This window comes from Alligator mississippiensis, chromosome 1 (assembly GCF_030867095.1).
Source record: "Alligator mississippiensis isolate rAllMis1 chromosome 1, rAllMis1, whole genome shotgun sequence".
Lineage (NCBI taxonomy): Eukaryota > Metazoa > Chordata > Crocodylia > Alligatoridae > Alligator > Alligator mississippiensis.
Genome location: NC_081824.1, coordinates 434,671,416 through 434,694,249, shown reverse-complemented (window position 1 = coordinate 434,694,249; position 22,834 = coordinate 434,671,416). Strand labels below are relative to the sequence as shown.

The 22,834-nt window shown below is 43.3% G+C and overlaps 1 protein-coding gene across 5 annotated transcripts in view; it reads left to right on the top strand.

Moving 5' to 3' along the window:
* RNF17 (ring finger protein 17) overlaps positions 1-22,834 on the top strand; it is a 124,076-nt gene that overhangs the window by 42,160 nt on the left and 59,082 nt on the right. For 4 of the 5 annotated variants that reach the window (XM_059720734.1, XM_019481987.2, XM_019481986.2 and 1 more), the window contains exons 10-17: positions 1,189-1,263; positions 4,590-4,888; positions 7,782-7,859; positions 9,164-9,325; positions 13,393-13,582; positions 19,620-19,791; positions 21,329-21,519; positions 22,407-22,542. In XM_059720734.1, coding sequence (XP_059576717.1) covers positions 1,189-1,263; positions 4,590-4,888; positions 7,782-7,859; positions 9,164-9,325; positions 13,393-13,582; positions 19,620-19,791; positions 21,329-21,519; positions 22,407-22,542 — 1,303 coding nt within the window. The remainder of the gene's footprint in view (positions 1-1,188; positions 1,264-4,589; positions 4,889-7,781; positions 7,860-9,163; positions 9,326-13,392; positions 13,583-19,619; positions 19,792-21,328; positions 21,520-22,406; positions 22,543-22,834) is intronic. The other variant, XM_059720730.1, reaches the window with a different exon arrangement.

Below are 22,834 nucleotides of genomic sequence, written 5' to 3'. Positions count from 1 at the left end.
TTCACGAGGTCAGCATTGATGGAGGGCAAGGAACCACCCTCACTCACGCATCCCTGTCCTGTAATGGGCAGGAGCGTCCCATGGGACTTGTGAAAGACCAACACAAAGTACCCATTTAGTAAGCTGGCTTTTTCCTGGGTGTTGGTCGTCAGTTCTCCCATCTGGTTTAGCAGGGGTCCAATGTTGCCCTTGCTTTTCCTCTGGCTCCCCACATATCTAAAAAAGGACTTTTTATTGTCCTTGCTACTTGTAGCCGGTTGGAGTTCCGTGGTAGCCTTGGCTTTCCTCATTCGCTCCCTGCAGGTCTGGACCAGTGCAGTGTATTCCTCCTTGGAGGTGGATCCTGTTCTCCAACCTTTGTAAGTCTGTCTTTTTAGACGCAGGAGGTCTGCTAGTTCCTTTTTGAGCCAAGGGGGCTGCTGTGCCCTCTTGCTGCCTTACCTCCGAGATGGAATAGCTGTAGATTGTGCATCTAGGATCACTCCCTTGAGGAGCAACCATTCTTCCTGGACTCCCCTCCCCTTGGGGTCGTGGTCCCTTAAAGCCTCACCGACACGTCTCCTGAGCTTGTCAAAGTCAGCCCTCCTGAAGTCAAGGGACTTTTTAAAGGAGAAAATCTGTATTTTTCCACAACAAGTGGACAACCCAGATCCCTGCTTTTACCATATATGGATAACTTGTAGAGTAGCTGGAAAAGGAAAGGATAAAAAGGTACTTGGATTTGTTTTTCTGAATTAATTCACTAGTTTTTACTAGGAGGAAGAAAAATAGCCTTTACTGATGCAAGAAAAGTAGGATCAAAGAAGAATGTTGCTGTCCAGGTTTTGTTGGAGGCTGTATTTATGTTTTTGCTTCCCTAGGGAATGTTGGATAAGGTTAAGTGTTGACATAGAAACTCAACTCAGATGCAGAACTAACGTTGCAATAGTGGGGGGGAATTATGTAATATAGGGGATTTTTAATGTAAATCTAAATAAGAAGCGAAACATGCTGCTAGTGAGCTTTTCTCAATGTCTCCAGTAGTTTTCTTCTTTAAATTTGGAGTAACTAAACTGGAAAACTTAGCTCATTTTATTTTTCCATATTGCATGATGTACTGCATGATCATTCTAAATGATTTGTAAGCACTTCTGTAAATTGCCTCATTGACTGAGACTTTTGTGACCTCTACGCTTTCCTTTATTTTAGGTTTCTCATAAATTGTGATGAGATTACATCTGTTTTCAAAAATATAGGAAAATTTCAGTGGGAAAAACCTACAAAGTAAGCATTTTCTTTTTCATTAATAAAGGAAATATACATTTATTTCAGCATTCTTCTAGTTGCTGAACACTTTGCAAAAGTTCCTAATGTATGCTTACCAATTTTAACTTTAACGGGTACCAATGCAACTAGAAATCATAGGTTGGAATTCAGTCATTCATGTTTCACCCAAATAGGAACTAGGACTTTATAGGTTAAAATATTTCTGGAGCATTGAATCTTTTCTTTTATTTTTTGTGCGTCATTTTACCTTAGAAAACTAATAGAGGGATTTCCTTATGCTGAACACTATATTAGTGACAAACCAGGGTTGAATGTTCAGGATGCTATTAAATTTACTATGTGCACATTTATCTGAATCCAGCCCACAGAGCCGTGGCATGTACTTCACAAGACCCCCACAGGTTTGGAAACTTAGCAGGGGGAGTGATGGCAGTTAGTGATGGCAGTTAATGCCACCAACTTCCCTCACTGCTGGATTTTCAACTCCTGACCCCTATGGCAGGTCAGAGCTGGACCACACCCCATCTAGCCATGCAGCTATGTCGGGGCTGAGTCATGCTCCCTTCCCCCTAAGTGCCTAGGTTGGGGCCAAGCTATGCCCCCTTCTGCACAGCTAGATCAGGTTCAGGCTCCCCCTTCCCCCTGCACCTGCCAGATTAGACCACCAGTCAGATCTTGCAAAAAGATTGAGCACTGCCTCTCTCTCTCTACAGCATCCACTTCTGCCACTGTCAGAAATAGGATACAGGGTTAGATGAACCATTGATCTAACCTAGCATGACATTTCTTATGTTCTTATGATCTTACTAAATACCAAATTGAATATCAAATTCTGATATGAATGGAGAGAGGAGGTTTGGGACAGGGTGGCAGTAAAAGACATAAGGTGGCTTTCTGTAACAGTGATTCTTAGCCAGGGTACTGTGTCACACTGGGGTGCTGTGAGATGCTGTAAAGAGTGTTGTGAAATGTGAGATAAACAAGTAAGTGCAGACTCAGGCTTGTTTTTGCCTGGCCAGTCTCCCACCCTCACTACCTGGCTCCTCTGAAAAAAAGTGAGCACTGCAATATAGTAAACTAGTTCTTAAAATTGGGTGCCACTCAGTTCACAGAATTTATAGATGGGTGCCTCAATCCAAAAAGATTGAGAACCACTGCTCTGTTTTTTTGTTTTGTTTGTTTTTTGCTTCTTGGCCTCTTGAAGGCTCAGATCAAGTATATAGACACTTATAGTACATATGCAGAAGTAATATATTAAACAGCCAGTCATCTGCTCTTTAATTCCGTACCCAAACTTTACTTAGAACACTGCTTTCATAGACCACTTGATACTGGGAAAAAGCTGAAAGGAGTTTCGAGAAAAGCAAGGAAAAGATTGTGATACTAAAAGTAGTTTACTTATTAGAGAATATTAAGAATGTCAAATGCTTGCAGACATAGCTTGACTTTGCTTAATGGGGACCACCTTTTTTAAAGGATATGTCATGCAGGAATAAGAATGTTTTTGATGCATATACCATAAGAATAACTAGATAACATAAAAAGAAATACTCAGTTGATTTTTAGGTTGATTGTTTGGATGGTTATCTTGTTATTGTATTAATCTCCCTGCCCATCTTCCCCAGGTCTGTTGCATGCTATCTAAAATGCAAATTTTCTTCTATTCCAGCCAGTTTCAGGTGGTACTAATGCAGCAAATACAATCTAGGAAACCACAGTTTACAAAAAGGGACACCTCTCTAACCAACCCTAAAAAAACCCTCCAAAACTCAGCATGTTTCTATTCCAATATGTTGTACTGGTGCAGTTGTGTGAGGATCTGGCTGCTAACTTCAGAAATTTGGGCAAATTTCCAGCAGAAATAAAGCCTTTAGACCAAGAAATAATCTCCCAAGGGAGTAGCAACAGTATGTCATCTGACTCGTTTAAAACTGGTCTGGCCAAAAAATTCAAGTTTGTGCTGTAGGAAAGTCTTACTGTATTCAACCCTATTCTGCTATACATGTGTATATGTGTAATTCCCTGATTCCGAGCTTTCTAGAAGGAAATAAATTAAGATCTGCTCTTCTGAAATGCTTCACATTTAAATGCTGTAATACTGTAATTGCTGTTTGTGGAAACAATTGTATAGAAGTTTCCTTTGTGTTATTTAAAAATAAGTTCTGCCAACAGTTTCTGTCTACAGGGTGCAAATAGATTTAAGGGTTCATCCCAGTCTGAAATAGTATACTGCAGAAGTCTATGTTCCCCTGCATTTCCCTAACCTTTGTGGGAGAAATGTTGAGAGAAGGTTTTTATGGAGCATGTTGGGGAGTGTGTTTTAGGATAAGAAGTTGCAGCCAAGTAGTGGTGGTCTCTTGAATTTAATAAAATGGTTGCTTTTAATCAGAGATGTCAAACAGAATAGGTCTGTGGGCAGTATATCTGGCCCATCAGGGTACTAGCAAGCCATTGGAAGTTGGCGGGCATGGTCGAGTGAGCATGGACTATCACAGAATCTGGGGCCCTCAAATCCCAGTGGACTTGGCGATCAGCCACAGAAGGACCAACAAGAACTAATACAGCCCTGGTTGCCCTCCAACACTTTGCCTATCACCCTGCCCTGGCCCTACCTCCCCAGCCCTGTGCTCCAGATCAGAGCTGGAGCTGCTGCCTCTGTTGCCAGATACTCCAGGCGAGAGCCAGAACTGCTGACACCACATGCTCCAGGTCAGAACCAGAGCTGGAGCCACCACCATCGCTGCTTCCTCATGTCCCTAGCTGGAGTCAGCTCACAAGGAGCACCAGGATGTGGATCTGGCCTGAAGCACAAGTTTGACACCCCTTCATTAAGTTACCATGGCATCAACTAGGGCACTGGGGCCAACCTTTTTGGCAGGTGTTGTGGAAATTAGCCCAGCACTCTCCCAGAGTGGGCAACAGAAGGGGATCAGAATGACAGTCTGCTGCTCCACTTTCTGTTCCTTGCCATATGCTTCCTGCCTGATGTTATGTTCTGCTTTCAGCTTTCTGCCCTATCTGTTGGACTGCTGCCTGTCCCTTCCCTGATCTGTTGCATGCTGCACACAGAGGTATGCCTCTGCCACTTGTAGCATGCATGTTGCAAGTTGGCTACCCCTGTACTAGGGGATCACAGGCACTATGATCTTTTGGAAAGTTGCTTTTTATCGCTTTTAAAGTATTAAAACTATTTTAAAATATCAACTTTCGAGACAGACAAAATCTTAGTGTCTTTCATAGTATAATGATAGCTCAGAATAATAATTCTTCTTACTGGTAGTCTTCTGTAAAAAGAAAGCTGAAAAAGTTATTTCTCCAAACAGATGTTGCCCTGGAAAAAGTGAAGACAATGGACAGTCCATTCTGATGTTCAGTGATAAGGGAGAAATATCAGACTGTAACACTTACTTGTGTGTAGAAACACATAAACTTCCAACACTGATCAAAAGTAATGAAACGGAGACTCTAAGATATGGAACACTTGGCAGTGTGCATCCAGAAGTAAATAATATCCAGGTACAAGAACTGGGTACAATACCCTCTCAGATTCCACATGCTTCACCTCAAATGTTATCTAGTCCTGATGTAATAATAGAAGAAATCTTTGAAGATAACCAAGAAAGTAAGTGGTTTTAAGTTAAATTTTAAACATTACTTTTAATGCCATTGTTAAAATACTGATTTTTGTAATTAAGCATTCTTCTGCCAGTTTAGTGCTTTCCAGATTTCTTTCTGTTACTTGAACTACTGCATCTGTTGGAGCTAAGATTTTTTTTTTTTATACTTGAAATTTGTTTCTGGATGGTTTTCATTACCTCCTTTAATTATCTCTCCCTTAGTCTGTACATTACTGGCTTCTGGAGGTTTTATCCTGCCAGATTCTCCCAACTCAGTCTGATTCAATTTAGGTTCCTGTTCTGACTAGTCTACGTAACATATTAAGGATTAATATTTCTGGTTTGGGACAGTTCTTCGCAGCTTCTTTCCTTCATTTCAAATTAACCTACTTCCTTTTGTCTGTTCAAGTTTCCCTCCTCTGATCCCAAAGATGTAAGTGTGGGAGAAATAGTCTCTTTTTTCTTACAAAATCAAGTATTTTGAAGGTCTTACAGTATGTCATGCTTATGCTTCTACTACAGCATAACTAACCTTTTCACCTCTCAGTATCTCCTTCCTGTGCTCACATTGCCTTGCAGCCATCTTGTTCACAGCCATTTCTTTTATCATTAGTTTCAGCTCATTACTTTACAACTGCTTGGATTCCTGAAGTTAGAGTTTTTATTTATCTCTCTGGAACGCATCAGAGTAATCATTACCATTTGTCAATTAGTTGTTCTCTTATATTATAAAATAAAGGTATAATTTACCAAAAGAGATGTGCTGTGTGGGGATGAGGTAGTTTGACTTCAGAATTGTGTGCAAGGAGCATTGCACATTCAGTCTTATGGATATAGCTGTGTATCATATTTTCTCACATACCACACACAACTTTCCCCCAAATTATCCTTCAAAATCAGGGTGCATGATTTAAACAGGGAAGCTGATTTTTTTTTTTTCCCCACCAGGAATAGAAGTATGGAGACTTCTATAATGGCTGCTTCTTCTTTCTCTGGCCGCTAGAAGGACAAGGCAGATTCCTGTCTTCAGCAGCAGTAGCTACGGTTTTAACCCTTTCAGTTTCATCCAGTTTGGCTGTGGCTTTTGAGATGGTTAAAGCTGTAGTTTTTGCCTAAGCAGAAAAGGGATGGTGAGTGACCTGAAGAATAGGTGCTGTCCCTGCTCCATTAGGGATGTGAAAGGTGTTAAATGATTAATCATTTAACCTGTAAGTGCATTGATAACCAGTTACCTTACTGGTTATCTTTTAGCTTGGGGGTGGGCACAGTCTAGCAGGGAAGGGAAGCCACATGGTGCCTCAGCAAGAATCAGAAAGTAGCAGGGCAGGCAGGAGGGTGGGAGGAGGAGAGGGTGGGGGAGAGGTGAGGGGGACTGGTACCCATACCATAAGAGGAAAACAGGGGGCAGCTTAATAACTTGTCAATTAAACAATTTGCTGCTTGTTCACAGGTGCTCTCTCCCAGTGCAGGGCTTCAGGTGGGCTGTGTTGTCTGGCTGGGCTTGCTTCCTCCCTCCCTTCCCCCATCAAAGGGCCCCAGGAGCTGTGTCCCATCTGCTGTGTTATCAGTTAATCATTTAGCCAATATAATTAGAGGAGATAAAACAATATTTTAAAACGATATTTACATCTGTATGCTCCATGTGGCCATAACTAGAATTTTTTTCTTCATTCTGCCTTCCCAGTACAAAGTGTGTTTCTTATTTGGGGCCATGTGGTATGCGAGAAAATAAGGTACTGTTTTGTAACTTATTTGAGAATAATTGTGGGAGCAAAATGTGCTGAGAAATTGGAGGAGTGTGTAGCTATGTCTGATTTTTATTTCAGAGCTTTAGTGTACATTTTTATCAGTATCTGTGCACACAACAACTGAACCATTTTCAAATGTCACTGGTTGGGAACCAGTTCATAGTTCTTGCAGGTCAGAGCAGTCCACATGTATAGTGTCTAGCATCCCAGGTAGAACCGTCACCTTTTAGGCATTGAAATGCTGTGGCTTTGATAGTACGGGAGGGCATGTGAGCGAGCACCCAGCCCAGAATGCCTCACAGTGAGTGGTGGGAGAAGAGGAGAGAGTGCTGGCACCATTGCTTTGGGGATCCCAGAGAATGAGTCGCCTGTGCTTGGGGGTGTTCTTACTTTCCCTTCTCTCCTAAACATGAGTTAAGTAAAGTTTAATCGTCTGCACTTGACAAAACTGCAATGTGCTTACTAAAATTGGGGTGCCTGAGTGGGAGCCAGGGAGAGAGTGCTTGAACCCACATTTTTGGGTTCCTAGCAGCTGGAAGAGCATGGTTGAGTAGGGAATAAAGACATAGATGATTGTTAGAAGCAAAGTTTTTATTGCAAAAGGAGTGTAAGGGAGCTTATTGAATTTTTAAAAGTGCCAACAAAATGGGAGAAAATAAAGGGGCCAGTAGGGTTCTAGCTACGTATCAGAGAGCAGTTACAGCAGTGGGGGCAGTGCAATGTGGGGTGCCTGGAAGACTGCCCAGACCCATGTCTTGGAACACTTGGTGTCCATGCGTAACATTGACTTAGGTTACAGTAAACTAGTTCAAAATAGTACTGGATTTTCCAGATACATTTTTGAACTGTTCCAGGCAGTTTTAAACTGGTTGAACAGGCTTGTATATCTGTCTAGTTCAAGTTTAAACTTCATTCAAACTAGTCCATGCTATGTGTGTCCATACCCCAACTAGCATATGTTTCAAAATGAACACAGTTGTCTAAAATAACACATTAAGAAGTATATCTGTTTACAAAACATTCTGTAGCAACAAATTCCTCTTACTTGCAGCACAGTACACACAGTCCTTGTACATTTGTAACCTTGCGTAGTAATTGTTCTATTATCTCATTCAGTTACCTGTTTAACTGTGTTATGCTTTCTCTAAAGTACATTCCACAGGATCTCTTAAAGATACTCAAAGAAAAAATTTCCAAAAGAAATGGTTGCCATTTGGACGCAGACCAGGTGAGTATTTCTCATGTGATAAATAGTTTCTTTGACAGATTGAAGTGACATGTTAAGGCAGCATTATGAATGTTAGCAAACTGTAGCAAGGATGTTAGTGAAAAAATAAAGGTGTGGTAGACACATTTTGTGATTGCTTTGTGATGTTTCCTCTTCCCCCAGTCTTTCTCTGAAGCTTGAATAATTGCTTTGCTTAAAACACTGCAAAATCATCTAGTTTAAATTTATTAGAGAAAAGGAGGATACTTGAGACTGTTTTGTTTTTTTATCCCTCTAGACTTCAGCATCTTTGTCCATTCTATTTATTGCACTCATTTTTGTGTGTTTTTCTTTAAGCTTTAGACTGATTTTGTTGTGTACAAGAGTGTTTTATAACCTGTAGCACAAACAAAAATTAACTTTTGCTAGGCTAGTAGAAGACATGGTAAGTGAAGCTAACCAAGAAAGAAATACTTAAGGTGGGGGTAGAAAGCTTTCCCTGGTGAGTGACATCAATTTAAGGATCATCACACCTAAAAGTAGTCAACTTTATGAATTATCTAGTCATGTCATTTTTTGTTCCTGTACCACGGGAGAAACCTTGTTATGAGCACTCCTTCAGTAACTGATGTGGCTGCCTACCATGTTTCCCAGAGGCATGTGAGCCTGTTATTTTAGTTAAACAGTCTGTTGGATACTAGCTCTTTCAGATTTCTCCATTTTAAATGGTAAGTTTAAAGAAACAGATATGAATGATTATGAATGTGTAGGAAGATATATTTTTGAGGAAAAATTGTTCAGATTATGTACTTTTTGGGGAGGAACCTTCTTGATACATTTGTGCATTGGCTAGCAGAGAAGGACCTAATCAAAACTAATAATTACAGAAGTTGGAAACAGAAAATATATGGGGAAGAGGTAAATAATAGTGTAGGGAAGGAGAGACTGCTGTAGAAGGTGGAAGTAAGGTTGAGGAATGCATGGTAGAAAAGCTCTTGCTGTACTAATTGTAGACTTCCCCCTCAGACTAGATGTTGGGTAAATCTTTCAAACTCCATTTATAGAAATAGATCATTTATCTTTTAGTTTATTTGTAGGATATGGCAACTCAGCTGTCAAATAGCATTTAAAAGACCAGACTGGATCTCAGAAGTGATACAGAAGTGGTCAAGAATGATATAGTGGGCAACCTACTCGTAACTTCTCACATTGAATGTTTACTATACAACTTAAAAGTAGCTCAACATAAAAAAAAATTAGGGAAGGAAAGTTTTATATATCTAATAAGTTGAACATCAGTTGATTTCTCTACGGTTTTTACACAGGTTCTCCAGAACTGGTTTTCCTCAGCCATGTAATACATCCATGCCACTTCTATATTCGGAGATATTCACAGAGGAAGACAGCCATTTTTTTGGAGAAAAGGCTGAATTACTTTTGTAATAATATGAGCTCATGGTTTAGTCCTTCAGATGTTTTGGAACTGGGTAAATCAAATATTTCTGAAAAGTTTTTTATTAACTTAAAAGTCCATGCTATAGTATACATTTAGTATAATGTATACAAACTTGCAATATTTATTTTTGCATTAATTAAAGTATAAAAGACCTGTTAGTGAAAGTACCCCAGAGATTCTATATCTCTTGTGCTTCAGCGACATCATTAAGGCTTTAGACTAGAGGTATAGGGCAAATATCCACACTTGACTCACAGTTAGCACTTCCATGAAAGCAGCAGAAGTCTATAGAGTATCCATATTCTTGATGTTTGACGGGTGTTGAGTGCTTGGCCCATCTGAAAAATTTGCCACTGCTTGGGTACGTCTGCATGCTATTGCACATTATTTAGTAACTTTAATATGACATGCTACATAAAGGTGCATTAGCCCACGCTAATGTGCAGTAGCAAAGGCAAACTTTTTTATTTGTGATGCCTCGCTAATTATACTGTGCATTAGCAGTTTTTGTCATGACACACTAACGCACAGTAGAACAGTCCATTGTGCATTAAAGTGTCTTGTGTAGCTGCACCCTTGTGTACCTGGCTGTAGATTTAGATGCTTTCACTTTTCCAGACTCTGGACATGATTGTTAATTTTTTGGTGGGGGTTGCAGTGGTGCCCTGCTCCTGCCCCTGCCCATTCTGTTGCCCTTCACTGACAAGCCACACGCCCCCCCCCCCCCCCCCCCAGCCCTGCTGCTGCCCCTCACTCCCAGACAGCAGTACCCAGCCCCACACCCCTTGCTACTGCCCCTCACTCCCGACCCGCAGCCCCTGGCACTGCCAGTGCCCTACACACCCAACCCACAGTCGCCCATCCCATCCACTGTGCCCCTCACTCATGATCTGCAGCCCCCTGCTGGTGCCTCTCACTCCCAACTCTCAGCCCCCTGCCCTGCCCCCCAGTCCTGCTGGTGCCCCCCACTCCCAACCCACAGACCCCTGCTCCCCCTAGCCCCGCTGCTCTCACACGCTGTCTGTCTGTCTCTCGCTCGCTGGCTTGCCTGAGCCTGCACAGGGAGCACGTGACCCCTGACAACCAATCACATTGCCCACTGCTCCGAGCCCAAAGCAGCCAGTCTAAGACGGCAGAAAACCTGCACATTTGCTCTTTTTTAAAAAACCCGGCTGGACGTAGCACATGGGTCCAAAAAAGATGACTTGTCCAGGAACCCCCTGACATATGGTAAACCTATTTAAAGGGTCCCTCCATCTTGGGGGGGCAGCAGGCATCTCTGGAAACACAGAACCAAGCTGAGGCCTCCAGAATGAGCTCAATCAGGCTCTGGATAAACATGTGAGTAAATTACCTGAAATTTAGCCAGTAACTTAGAATTAAGTGATCTAGACATGTATTAAAAGGGGCAAATGAGCCTATGTTGACTTCTTCAAGGCAGTTTCCTTTCAATATTCCTTTTGTTTTGTATTTCTTCCCCATGCTCTCCCTCTTTGATCAATAAAGCTATCTGTTAACTAGGAGCTAACTCGGAGGACCAAGTTAGAGAACTTCTGGAGGGGGCTGGGTGTGTTCAAATCAGCAGGTCCAGATGCTCTCCACCCCAGGGTGTTGAGGGAATTAGCAGGGGTTATTGCGGGGCCCCTGACACGGCTTTACAAGCACTCGTGGTGGTCTGGCCAAGTGCCAGATGACTGGAAGAGGGCCAAGTGCCAGATGACTGGAAGAGGGACAATGTGGTCCCCACCTTCAAAAAAGGGAGGAGGGAGGACCTGGACAACTATAGGCCCATTAGTCTTATTTCAATCCTGGGGAAGCTCTTTGAGAAGATTATCAAGGAGCACATCTGTGAAGGGCCAGCAGCGGGGATGATGCTCAGGGGTAACCAGCATGGTTTTATTAGGAGCAGGTCCTGTCAGACCAACCTGATTGCCTTTTACGATCAGGTCACAAAATCATTGGATGCAGGTGTCGCGGTAGATGTAGTCTTTCTGGATTTCAGGAAGGCCTTTAACACTATCTCCTACCCCATTCTCATTAAAAAGCTAGGCGACTGTGGCATTGATGCCTACACAGTCAGATGGATAGCAAATTGGCTGTGGGGCCGCACTCAGAGAGTGGTGGTGGATGGGTCATATTCGACCTGGAGGGATGTGAGCAGTGGAGTCCCCCAGGGCTCGGTCCTTGGGCCCACACTGTTCAATTTCTTTATTAGCGATCTGGACGAGGGGGTGAAAAGCACCCTGTTCAAATTCACAGATGACATCAAGATCTGGGATGAGGTGGGCACGCTAGAAGGGAGGGACAGGATACAGCTAGACCTGGAGGGGTTACAAGGGTGGGTAAATGAGAATAGGATGGGATTCAGTACTGACAAGTGCAGGGTGCTGCACTTGGGCAGTAAGAACCAGCCGCATACCTGTAGGCTGGGGAACTCTCTTCTCTAAAGCACAGTTTCAGAAAGAGATCTTGGAGTCATTATCGATTCCAAGATGAACATGGGCCGCCAATGCGAGAACACAATCAGTAGGGGTAACTGCACCTTGTTGTGCGTCCACAGATGCATCGCAAGCAGGGCCAAGGAGGTGATTCTCCCCCTCTATGCAACACTGGTCAGGCTGCAGTTGGAGTACTGCGTCCAGTTCTGGGCGCCACACTTCAGGAGGGATGTGGACAATATTGAGAGGGTCCAGAGGAGGGCCACTCGTGTGATCCGGGGACAGCAGGGCAGACCCTACGAGGAGAGGCTATGGGACCTTAACCTGTTCAGCCTTCACAAGAGAAGGCTGAGAGGGGGCGTGGTGGCCATCTGTAAACTTACTAGGGGGGACCAGCAGGGAATAAGAGAGACCTTGTTCCCCTAAGCGCCTCCCAGAGTAACAAGGAATAACGACCATAAATTGTTAGAGTAGGTTCAGACTAGACATTAGAAGGCACTACTTCACAGTCAGGGTGGCTAGGATCTGGAACCAACTTCCAAGGGAAGTAGTGCTGGCTCATACCTTGGGGGTCTTTAAGAGGAGGCTTGATGATTACCTAGCTGGGGTCATTTGAGCCCAGTTTTCTCTCCTGCCCAGGGCAGGGGCTTGGACTAGAAGATCTGCAAGGTCCCTTCCAACCCTACATCTATGAATCTGTTATAGCACGCCTCACTGTGTGTGCTTGAGGGTGAGATTGGCCTTATAGCTCTCTTTGCTTGGCTAGCTAAGGGAGGCTACTCTTAATGCTTCCGGTTATAAGGAGCACCCAGATATATCATGCTGAGGACACAGCACCCCCAAGGTCTACAGGGTCTGTGTACTCCAGGCTGCACAGAGTCCTAACAAAGACCCAGGCCTGGTTGGTGGTGGCAGTTACCCCTGGTTTGTGGGTGTGCTCCAGAAAGGGCATTGGCCAGATATAGGCTCCTCAGGGGAGACGCCCAAAGCATGTTTTTTTTGTTGGGCACACAGTGAGGTGGATGGCTCAGCTCAGGAGTGCCCCCTACTGACCCACCACAACTCCTATATAGAAACTTGAGTAATAAGGGGGATTTAGTCGGAAGTTATTGCTGGATGACAAGTTTAGCCATTTTTTAGGAAGTGAAGTTAAGGTTACATGTATGGTGTGAAAGGTTATGCAGCAATGAGAAACATAGTAGATCCCTTAACTTTAATTTCCAGATGTTCTAATATGGGACCTTGGTTTTTTGTTGGTTTTTTTTAAGGTGTAGAAATTTTAGTAAAGGAAACGATAAACTGGCTCTGGTCTCTAACTTCTTGTATCAAAATGAATTTGCAGCTGAAATGCTAACCATGCCTGTTAGCCATCCTGACTATGAAAATCAAAGCTATAAATGTTTTAGTATGAAGTATATCTTAATGCAAGTTTTCTGCTACCTAGTTATGTAGATATTAAGCATGTAAACATAGGGGCAAGACTTGTCTGGGGTTATTGTGAATGAAATCTTTCTTTTAAAAGTCAGTAGATCTATGATCTGAATTCTTACATCTTGTGTTTAAAAAAAATTGCACCTATTTTATGGTACATAATGAAAATTGAAGACATAGAAGATTATACTAAAATGCCAGTACCTTTTTTTTGTTTGTTTCTGTTTAGGTTCAGACATCTTTATCGACAGTAAAGAAAATGGAATGTGGTGTCGTGGAACTATCACTGACCTGATTCCAATGGAAAGTAAAAATGAGGGAAAGCTTCGTGGTTCAGCAAAATACAAAGTTTGTGAAATTGCAGTAATGAAAGTATTCATGATAGATTTTGGAAATTCTGAAGTTTTCGTTGTTTCAAGGTATTAGCATAATCTTTACACTGTTTTTACATTAAAAAAACAAAACAAAAAACCCAAGGAGAGAGTCTCTTGTCCTAAACCTCAGTATATCAGCTATTTGTCTGTAGTACTCATTCCACTTTGGAAAAAAGACACTCCTGATAACTGTGTGAAAAGGTAGGGTTGTTGTACACATTTGACTATTACTGTATGCATTGCATACACATGCACTTAACTGTTTTGTGTGCATTTTTTGAATAGTTGTATGTGAAAATAAATAAATAACTGTACATGATATAGTTTACATGAGCTATATATGATATAAAATATGAATGCTTGAAGTAGCAGACCTAGGACAGTCTGTGACTGACCAAAATGCACTTTCACTGTTGCTAGCTGTTATGGCAAGTATCACAATAATTGATCTTATCTTCATCAATAGTTGAGTCATAATTCAGAAGGTCTTGGAAACGTTTTTTCCAGCGAGCACGGATTAATTCACTGTCTGTCAGGAATGTTGTTCCATCCTTTTTAACTTAGAGGCTTAAGGCCTTGAGTGCTAGAGCTGTAGACAGATCTGGTAGCACTGGAGAAGCCACGAGTGTCACGGAGTTCAGCAAAATGTTGGATTTCTTTTGGTTTCTGAATCCACCACTCATTCTTCAGCTCTCGTGTTCTCTGCACCTCTGATTTTGCTTGTTGGTATACATTTTTCTTGATTGCAGAGTTGATGCCATTCTGCCAGGCACAGAAAGCTTTCCATTTCCTGTCGATGAGACCTTGAATTTCAACGTCATTTTCATCAAACCAGTCATGATGTTTCCTGGTCTTGTATCCTATGGTATTTTCACAAGATGAGAGAACAGCTGTCTTGAGTCCCATCCAGTGCTCCTTGACTCCTGGGTGCTTTGTTGGTAGTGTCTCATTCAAAAGTTGCTTGTATTCTCCCTGCTTGAGTGGGTCCTTCAGGCACTCAATGTTTAACTTGGGCTTGATCTGCTTCCTTTGCATTCTTCATTTAGGAGCAGTCCTGATGGACATGCAGGAATGGATGAAGCGGTGGTCAGTCCAACAGTCCCCAGCACTAGTCATGGCTCTCGTAACCAGGACATCCCAGCAATCACGAGTCTGAACAATCATGTAGGCTGTCAAATGCCATTGTTTTGATCTAAGGTGTTTCCAGGACATCTTGAACTTGTTCCTTTGATGGAACAGGGTATTTGTGATGACAAGTCCATGTTCTGTGCACTTTGTCAGGAGAAGGACCATGTTAGCATTTGAATTTCCAATACCTTCTTTTCTGATAGTACCATTCCAAAGTTTTGAGTCTCTTCCCGCTCTGGCATTAAAATCTCCAAGCAGGATGATCGTATCTTCCCTTGGGATACTTGAGAGGATGGCGTCAAGCTGTGAGTAGAAGTTCTCCTTCATGATCTCATCGGCATCAAGAGTCAGGGCATATGCACTCACAATTGATGCCTGTTGGTTTTTGGTGAGTTTCAAACAAACTCATGGTTTCATGAGGCATTCATTGACACCAATTGGGAGTTGTGAGAGTCTGTTCACAAGTTTGTTTTTGATGGCAAAACCAACTCCATGTGTCCGTGGCTCTTCTTCTGCTCTCCTTCCACCTGTATCCTCCACCTTCTTCTTTCAGATGCCCTTCTCCAGCACATTGAGTTTTAGATATGGCAGCAGTGTTGACGTTGAACTCCCTCAGTTCACGAGAGACAATTGCTGTCCTTTCCACAGGGCAATCGCTATTTATGTAGTCCATTAAGGAAGACCTGGGTTTGCCGCCTACCCTGGCAGAGGTCGGGAGTGCCATTGGGAAAACGAAGAATAACGAGGCAGCCAGTGTTAACGGAATACCTGCGCAGACTTTCAGAGGAGGAGAACAACTTACATGTGTCAGCTTCATGTCCTCATCCTTTTAATCTGGAGCAAGGAAGAAATCCCAGCCGACCTAAGGGATGCCTTGATTGTTACCATCTTCATGAAGGGGGACAGAGCTGTTTGCAGAAACTACCAAGACATCTCATTGTTGGCCACTGCTGGCAATGTCATCGCCCATATCTTCACTAACCGCCTTCTCCCATTTGCAAAACAAATTCTTCCAGAATTTCTAAGTGACTTCAGACCATCTCAAGGAACTGCAGACATGATCTTTACAGCATGTCAAATCCAGGAGAAGTGCCATGAGCTAAATCGAACCTCTTTATTTGGCCTTCACTGACCTTTCTAAAGCCTTCAATTCTGTAAACTATGAAGCCCAATGAAAAATCCTATCCAAAATTGACTGCCCAAACTAGTTCATCAGTGTTCTGAGACTTCTCCATGACAACATGTCAGCAAGGGTTCTCAGCAACGGGAATCAAACAGAACCATTTGAGGTGAAAACTGGAGTGAAACAAGGTTGCCTCATCGCTCCAGCTTTATTTTCCATCTTCATCTCCACCATAATGCACCTCATTGACAGAAAGCTCCCACGTGGAATTGAAATTGTGTATAGGATGGATGGAAGACTCTTCAATCTCAACAGATTCAAGTCCAAAACAAAGACCATGGCAACATCAATAATGGAGCTCCAATATGCAGATGACAATGCTGTCGTTGCTCAATCTGAAACAGACCTGCAAACCATTCTTTATGTATTCTCGGAAGTCTACAAGAGTATCGGCCTAACTCTAAACATCAGGAAAATGCAAGTTCTTTACCAACCTGCTCTAAATGGAGACACAAACCCCAACTCCATTCAGATTAACAGAGAATTGCTGGAGAACATGGATCACTTCTCTTATCCTGGAAGCCATCTTTCATCAAAGGCAGACATGGACGCAGAAATACAACAGCACTTGAAATGCACGAGTGCAGCCTTTGGACGTCTGAGTAAGAGATTCTTTTTAAATCACAACATCCTTGCTGAAACAAAGCTTTTGGTTTATCGAGCCATTGTCATTCCAACTCTGCTGTATGGCTTAGAAACTTGGACTACATACAGAAGAAATCTCAAGAGCTTGGAAAAAGTACCACCAGCAGTGCCTTCACAAGATCCTTCAGATTAGTTGGGAGGATAAACACTCAAACATTAGCATCTTGGCCGAAGCAAATTCAAACAGCACTGAGGCCATGATCATCCAAAACCATCTTCACTGGACAGGTCATGTTGTTTGCATACCTGACTCCCACCTTCCAAAGAGAATCTTTTTCTCACCGCTGAAAGAAGGTCAGCGAAGTAGCGGACGGCAAAGAAAGTGCTTCAGAGACACCCTGGGCTGCATCCACACATGCAAGCATGTGCACTTGCAGCAGCTCAAATAGAAGCAGTCAAATTTGAGCCGGTGCGTTTTGCCTCGGCACATGTACCCAGACATACACTTTGGTGTGAGGCAAATTGTGCCACTTGGGGCAAAATAACCCTGCCTGCCTCCTCCCAGATCTGCAGCCAGGGGGAGCTAGAGCCTGCAACTAGCACCCATGCTGGCCCCAGCAATATAAAAAGCTGCCCTGGCAAGTAGCTCAGGGCTACTTGCTCTCAGGAGCTTCTGAGGACAGGCCAATTGGTATCTGGGGACACTAGCCCTTGTGCCAGCTGGACTGCTGAAGCAGCCCTGAGAGTTCCCTTCAACCTCTACCTACTGCAGCAGTCTGGCAGTGAGGGCTGCTGCCTGGCTGTGACCTGTTGCCACCTGCAACAGCATGTGGCCCCAAACCTGCGCACCTGCCAGTCCCAGATGGAGACTGCACAGCCAGGAGAGGCACCTTCCCCTTTGGGCCAGCTGCCAGTGGGCTGTGGCTGCACAGTTGCCTTTGTGCCCCTGCCTGGCCGTCTGGGCAGCTATCACCTGTAAGATGTTCCTATGTAGTGGCCTGCTTTGAACTGTCAAAGCATGTCCTCCTGGCCCCAAGTGGCCAAAAGGTCAGCCACCTTCAGCTGGATCCCAGGTGCCAGCCCTGAGCAGGCTTTTCTGCATGGGTCCTGCCACTTTCCTCCCTAGTAGGAATTCCAGTGTTCCCTATTTAAGACCTGTAAAATCTCTGAAAAAAAAATCCCAAATTCACTCTTTAAAATACCCCAAAATCCATGTTCCTCCACAATTAAAACAAAAGACCACTATAATTATATATATCTAGAGAGAGAGATCAGCTGGGCAATATTTTATTGGTATATTTACAATTTTAAAGCAACTTGGAAGCCTACCAGTGCCTCTATCATCATAATAAAATAAATTCTAATTATCTATACAGTTTGGCATTGAGTTTGGGCTTCTCTGTCATAGAAAAATCAGAATTGCTCCTACAAGCTTTGCTCACCAGAATGTGGAGCACTGAGCAGCACTGATATGCCACTGCCCTGCCCCTACCCCTGCCCTTGCCCCTCACTCTCAACACACAGCTTACCCCCTGCCCCATTCCCCTCACTCCTGCCCCACAGGGCCAAGAATGTGGGTGAGGGATTTTTTGCAGTGGCTTAGGGGTGTCGGGTTTGTGGGTGGATTGTGGGGGGAGCGTGGGTGTGGAGGGGGCTACAAGGGGGGACTGCTCAGGAGGGGTGGGTCCCCTGTCCCCTGCAGGGCACAGCCCCCCTGCACACCTCATGGGCTCCCCCCCCAACACACACACAGGGGCCACATGCCCCTCACACGGGCCAGAGCAACTAGGACCTCGGCTCTGTGCCACATAAGTAGGGTGTGGGAGGAGCAGGGAGGACTACTGAGGGTGTGGGGGACCATGGGGAGACATCTTGGGAGGGGTGGGTCCACTGGCTGCCCCCCCCCCATGGCTCCAGCCCCCTGCTCAGCTTGCAGCCAGGTGCAGCCTCCCCTGGTCAGCTACAGCCTCCTCACTTTGCCTGCACCTGGCTCTAGCCCCCCCTGCTTGGCCCATGGCCGGGTGTAGCCCCCTGCTCGCCTCCCTGCTCAACTGCAGCCCGCGGCAGGGTACAGCCCCTGCTCACCTTCCAGCTCAGCTACAGCCCCCCACTGGGCCTGCATCCGTCTCCAGCTCCCCCGCTCGCCTCCCTTCTCGGCTTTAGCCTCCTCGTTCGGCCCGCACCTGGCTTCAGCCCCCTGACTTGGCCCGCAGCTGGGTGCAACTCCCTGCTTACCTCCCTGGCAGCCTCGTCACTCAGCTCCCTCTCAGCCCGCGGCTGGCTGCGGCCTGCTTGCTTGCCCCCCACCCAGCGGCAGCCTCCCCGCACGCTCCCCCCCCCCCCCCCCAGCTGCAGCCTCCTTGCTCACCTCCCACACAGCTCAAACGTCCCCACAGCTTACCAGCAACAGCAGCAGCGCTCTTGGCCTCGTGGCATAGCCCCCCTGCACAGCGAGGGGCAGCGCAGCTCGGCCCCCGCCACCACGTATCTGCTCAGCCTCTGCCACAGCACACTGCTGCGGCCCAGCTCAGCATAGTGCAGAGCCATGTGTTTTGGGGCAGCTCCGGGCTGTCACCTGGTGCTTCGCACCGCTCACGGGGACCACTTGCCACACCGGCCTGGGTCCTGTATGCACAGAAGCTGGACGTCGCAAGGCTCATGCACGCGGTACATGGGCCAGTATGGCTGGCAGTCCCCGCGAGTGGCGCACAGCCCCAGGTGACAGCCCGGAGCTGCCCAAAAGCACATGGCCCCATGCCGCTCTGAGCTGGGCTGCAGCTATGTGCTATGACAAAAGCCACGTGGATACCTGATGGCTAGGGCCAAGCAGCACTGCCCCCTGCTGTGCAAGGGGGCTGTGCCACGAAGCCAAGAGGGCAGCTGCTGTTGCTGGTCCCTATCATCATCATCACAATAATTGGCATGTTGCTTAAAGTGCTTGCTCCTTGAGGCATGACTGTATTGTTACAAGCCCAAAATGATGATTCCTCTTTGATAAGAAACTTCTTTTTATAAATAGCTTTTACTTGGTCACAGTCCTTGGGATTGTATCTGGAAGAGTTAAATAGTTTAGAAAATAAGAGCCCATTCCTCATGCCTTCTCCAAATATGCACTTTGATACTTTAAGAACTTGTTTTAAGAAATAAAATACTGCATTTTTTTTATTGTCATTATATTCCCACTAGGATTGGTGATGTCCCTATGCTGAAGTCAGAACACGTTGCTCTACAGAATTTAATAGTGAATGACTTATGTCTGCTTATAAGGAAGCCTGATCCACATATGGAGCCACAACTTGGGGCTATTCATCCTTTAGCAGTACAGTGCTCTCTGAAGGACATTGTTCCCAAAAATTCAGTAAGAAAGAACTATTTGATATTTTTAGAAACTTTCTTCTAATCAGTTTTTCTTATCAAATAAAAGCTTATAAAACTTATAGAAGTTGTAATTAAATTCTAAGTACCATATCAGTTTAGCAATCAGTTTAGCAAATAATCTTAGAACGGTGGACCCATCTTAAAAATAATTTTAAAATAATTGTTTTTGTCATAAAGACTTTATGACAATAGCAGATTTACTTGATTAGTTTGGGAATTTCTGGAATTTTTTTCCTTCCAAAAGAGAAGTATAGGGTCAACAGACCAGTTCTTTGGCTGTCTGATATATTTTTGGCAAAGGTATGTCCCCAAAAAACACTCGTTCATAAATAGAATCTATTTCTTAAGCAGATCACATAATCCCAGGGATACTTTCTTCACTTGTCACTTTATTTGTGTTATCCTCACTTTTGCAGTACAGGCAGTCCTCGGACTTAACGACAAAATTGGTTCCTGAAAACTGTGTCTCAGGTCGAAACATTGTAACTCAGATTTCTTTGAGGTGACTGGACTTTCTGAAGGACTCTTGGTTGGACTTTTTGAAGGGCTCTTGGCTGGAGTCTTCTCAAGAGTCTGGCTGGAGGTTTTTCTGGAGTCTTGTCTGCTTTCTTAAAGAAAATGTCCAAGGAAGTTTGGACACATGTTCTCCAGGGAGATGGGTGACGCAGAGAACTTGTTCGCTAGCATGGCGTTGCATTGGATCAAGTGTTGTAAAGTCGAAATTGACGTCGTAAATTTGAAACAGGTTGTCAATTTATAAACGTTGTAAGTGCGAAATGTAGCTTGAAACGTTGTAAGTTGAGGACTGCCTGTATTCCAAAAAGGGACAGGTATCTCTTTCAAAACATCTCCACCTTTCTAGCCATGTTACTCTAGGTGCTTTTAAATGGCTGAAATATTCAGCTAGTATTATGCTGATAAAATAAATAGCCAAAGACAGCTCATATATTTGAGTGAAATGTTCTCTGCCTGCTTATATCTCTTAAATAGCAATTCAAAGCATTGAGGCGAAAACTGCTAAAAAGATCAAACTTTTTTATTGAAGCACTATTTAAAATAATCAATAGATAGTAAATTAGTTGTTGCCATGAATATACTGAAGCCCATTTTTTTTTAAATGTTTTATTTTTTTTACAGATTGGATTTCAGTGCCTAGAACTATAATCTTGTCACTGTCACTTGTCCTTACAGCAGTTTGAAATGGTAGTTAGTTTAATTGTTTAACCACAAATAACTGAGCTTTGATTTTAAGTTTAAGTCAAGTTGCTCAGTTTGTGTTTTACATAGTTTTGCTTCAATTGAGCCAATGTTATGTGGCCTTTTTAAGGGGGGGGGGGGTTTAGCTAATTTATTTGGCAAGGGTTTTTTGTTCTGTTTTGTCTCTTACATATGGGTGAACACCTGGGTACCTTAAAGTAAATTGAGGCTTTTTCCTCTAATGTCAGTGGATCCTTCTGAGTGTAATATTTGGATGGTACTGAATTTTTTTTTTTCCTCACCCACTCCCCTTCATATAGAATGAAAGTTGGGAGAAAGAAGCAAAGACGGAATTTCTGAGAATGGTAAATAACAAAGCTGTTCTAATGAAAGTGTTTAGAGAAGAGGATGGTGTACTTATTGTAGATCTGAAGAAACCACCAGCTAATAAAATAAGTAGTGATATGCCAGTGTCTCTCAGGGATGCATTCGTTTTCTTGGAGTTAGCAAGGTATGTGCCATCAAAAATGGATTTCAAACATTTCTATTCTAAAAAAATGCCATAGCAGCTCATTTAGGCTACTTGTTTAAATTTAAACAACTTCATTTTAACTAATGTTGCTTGCATGTTTAAAGTCCGGCAGTTGGCTTCCTTAAATTTTTGCATTCAGAATTCCTTCATTTATAAATAGTGTGTAGACCTTTTGGATAATTATTCTAATCACTTAATCTAAAATGGCAATTCTGTTCTCAAGAGTCTGACTTAGAAGTAAGTTTTTTAGGAGTTGAGTGGTTATTATGTGTCTTGTGGTGTTTGCGTATAAAACATTTGACACGCACTAAAAATATAGGACTTTGTGACTAGCTGTAATTTGTTTTAACCCTTGTGGACATTAGCTGTCAGGATGAGAGGGGGAAGATCAGTGGGAGATGTCTTATCCACTGGTAAATACCTTCCTATAATGGTAACTTTCTCTTAAGAAAAAATAAACTCTTCAAAGAAATGCCCTTTCTTTTTTCCAAATAGTAAAAGCTTGCTTTCATGTCTAAACTGTCTAAAGTATTTAGGTACATCCCTTTCCATAAAATAAAATTTAAAAAAACAGTACAAGTTGTCATTTGAAAAGCTTTAGAAGGGGAAACTGTCACACAGATCTCACAAGATGTTACCCTTTTGACGGAAAAAATTAGAAAATTTGTTTCTGAGCACCACAAAGTTCAAGAGCTGTTCCTCCAAAGCAGTATTGTATTGGAACTCAAACATTTGCCAGTTAATGGCAGATTCCAGGTAAATGTAGAATAAGAAGGTTTTGGCACTGCTGTAGAATATTCTACATGAAAGTGATACTTCCACAACTAACATTGACAGAATTTATTCAGGGCCATTATTCTCATTAGGTTTAGATCACTTCCTGGTCAACCAGAAGATAAAATGGTGTTGCAGTATAGTCCACCTACATTACCCCAAGAAAAGGAAGAAGTCTCCATTGTGGTTTGTCATGTCAATAGTCCTAATGATTTCTACCTTCAGTTGGTAAGTTTAGAGATGTGGCATATTAAAATCCATTAATATTATTGAAAAAAATGGCTTCTAAGTAATCCAGTGTTAAACTACAGAACAGGTTATTTCATTAATCAATTGATGTACATTTTTACCAGTTTTTATAAGAAATTATTACTGTAGGCAGATATATGTTAGGTACTGTACAGACACAGTGGGGTTTTAGTCTTAACTGTGATCCCTGGATTCTGCCATAATATTAATAAAGAAGGGAAAGGAAGAAGGATGGGAGCATACCAGGCTAGTAAAGTATTTACCTTGCTAC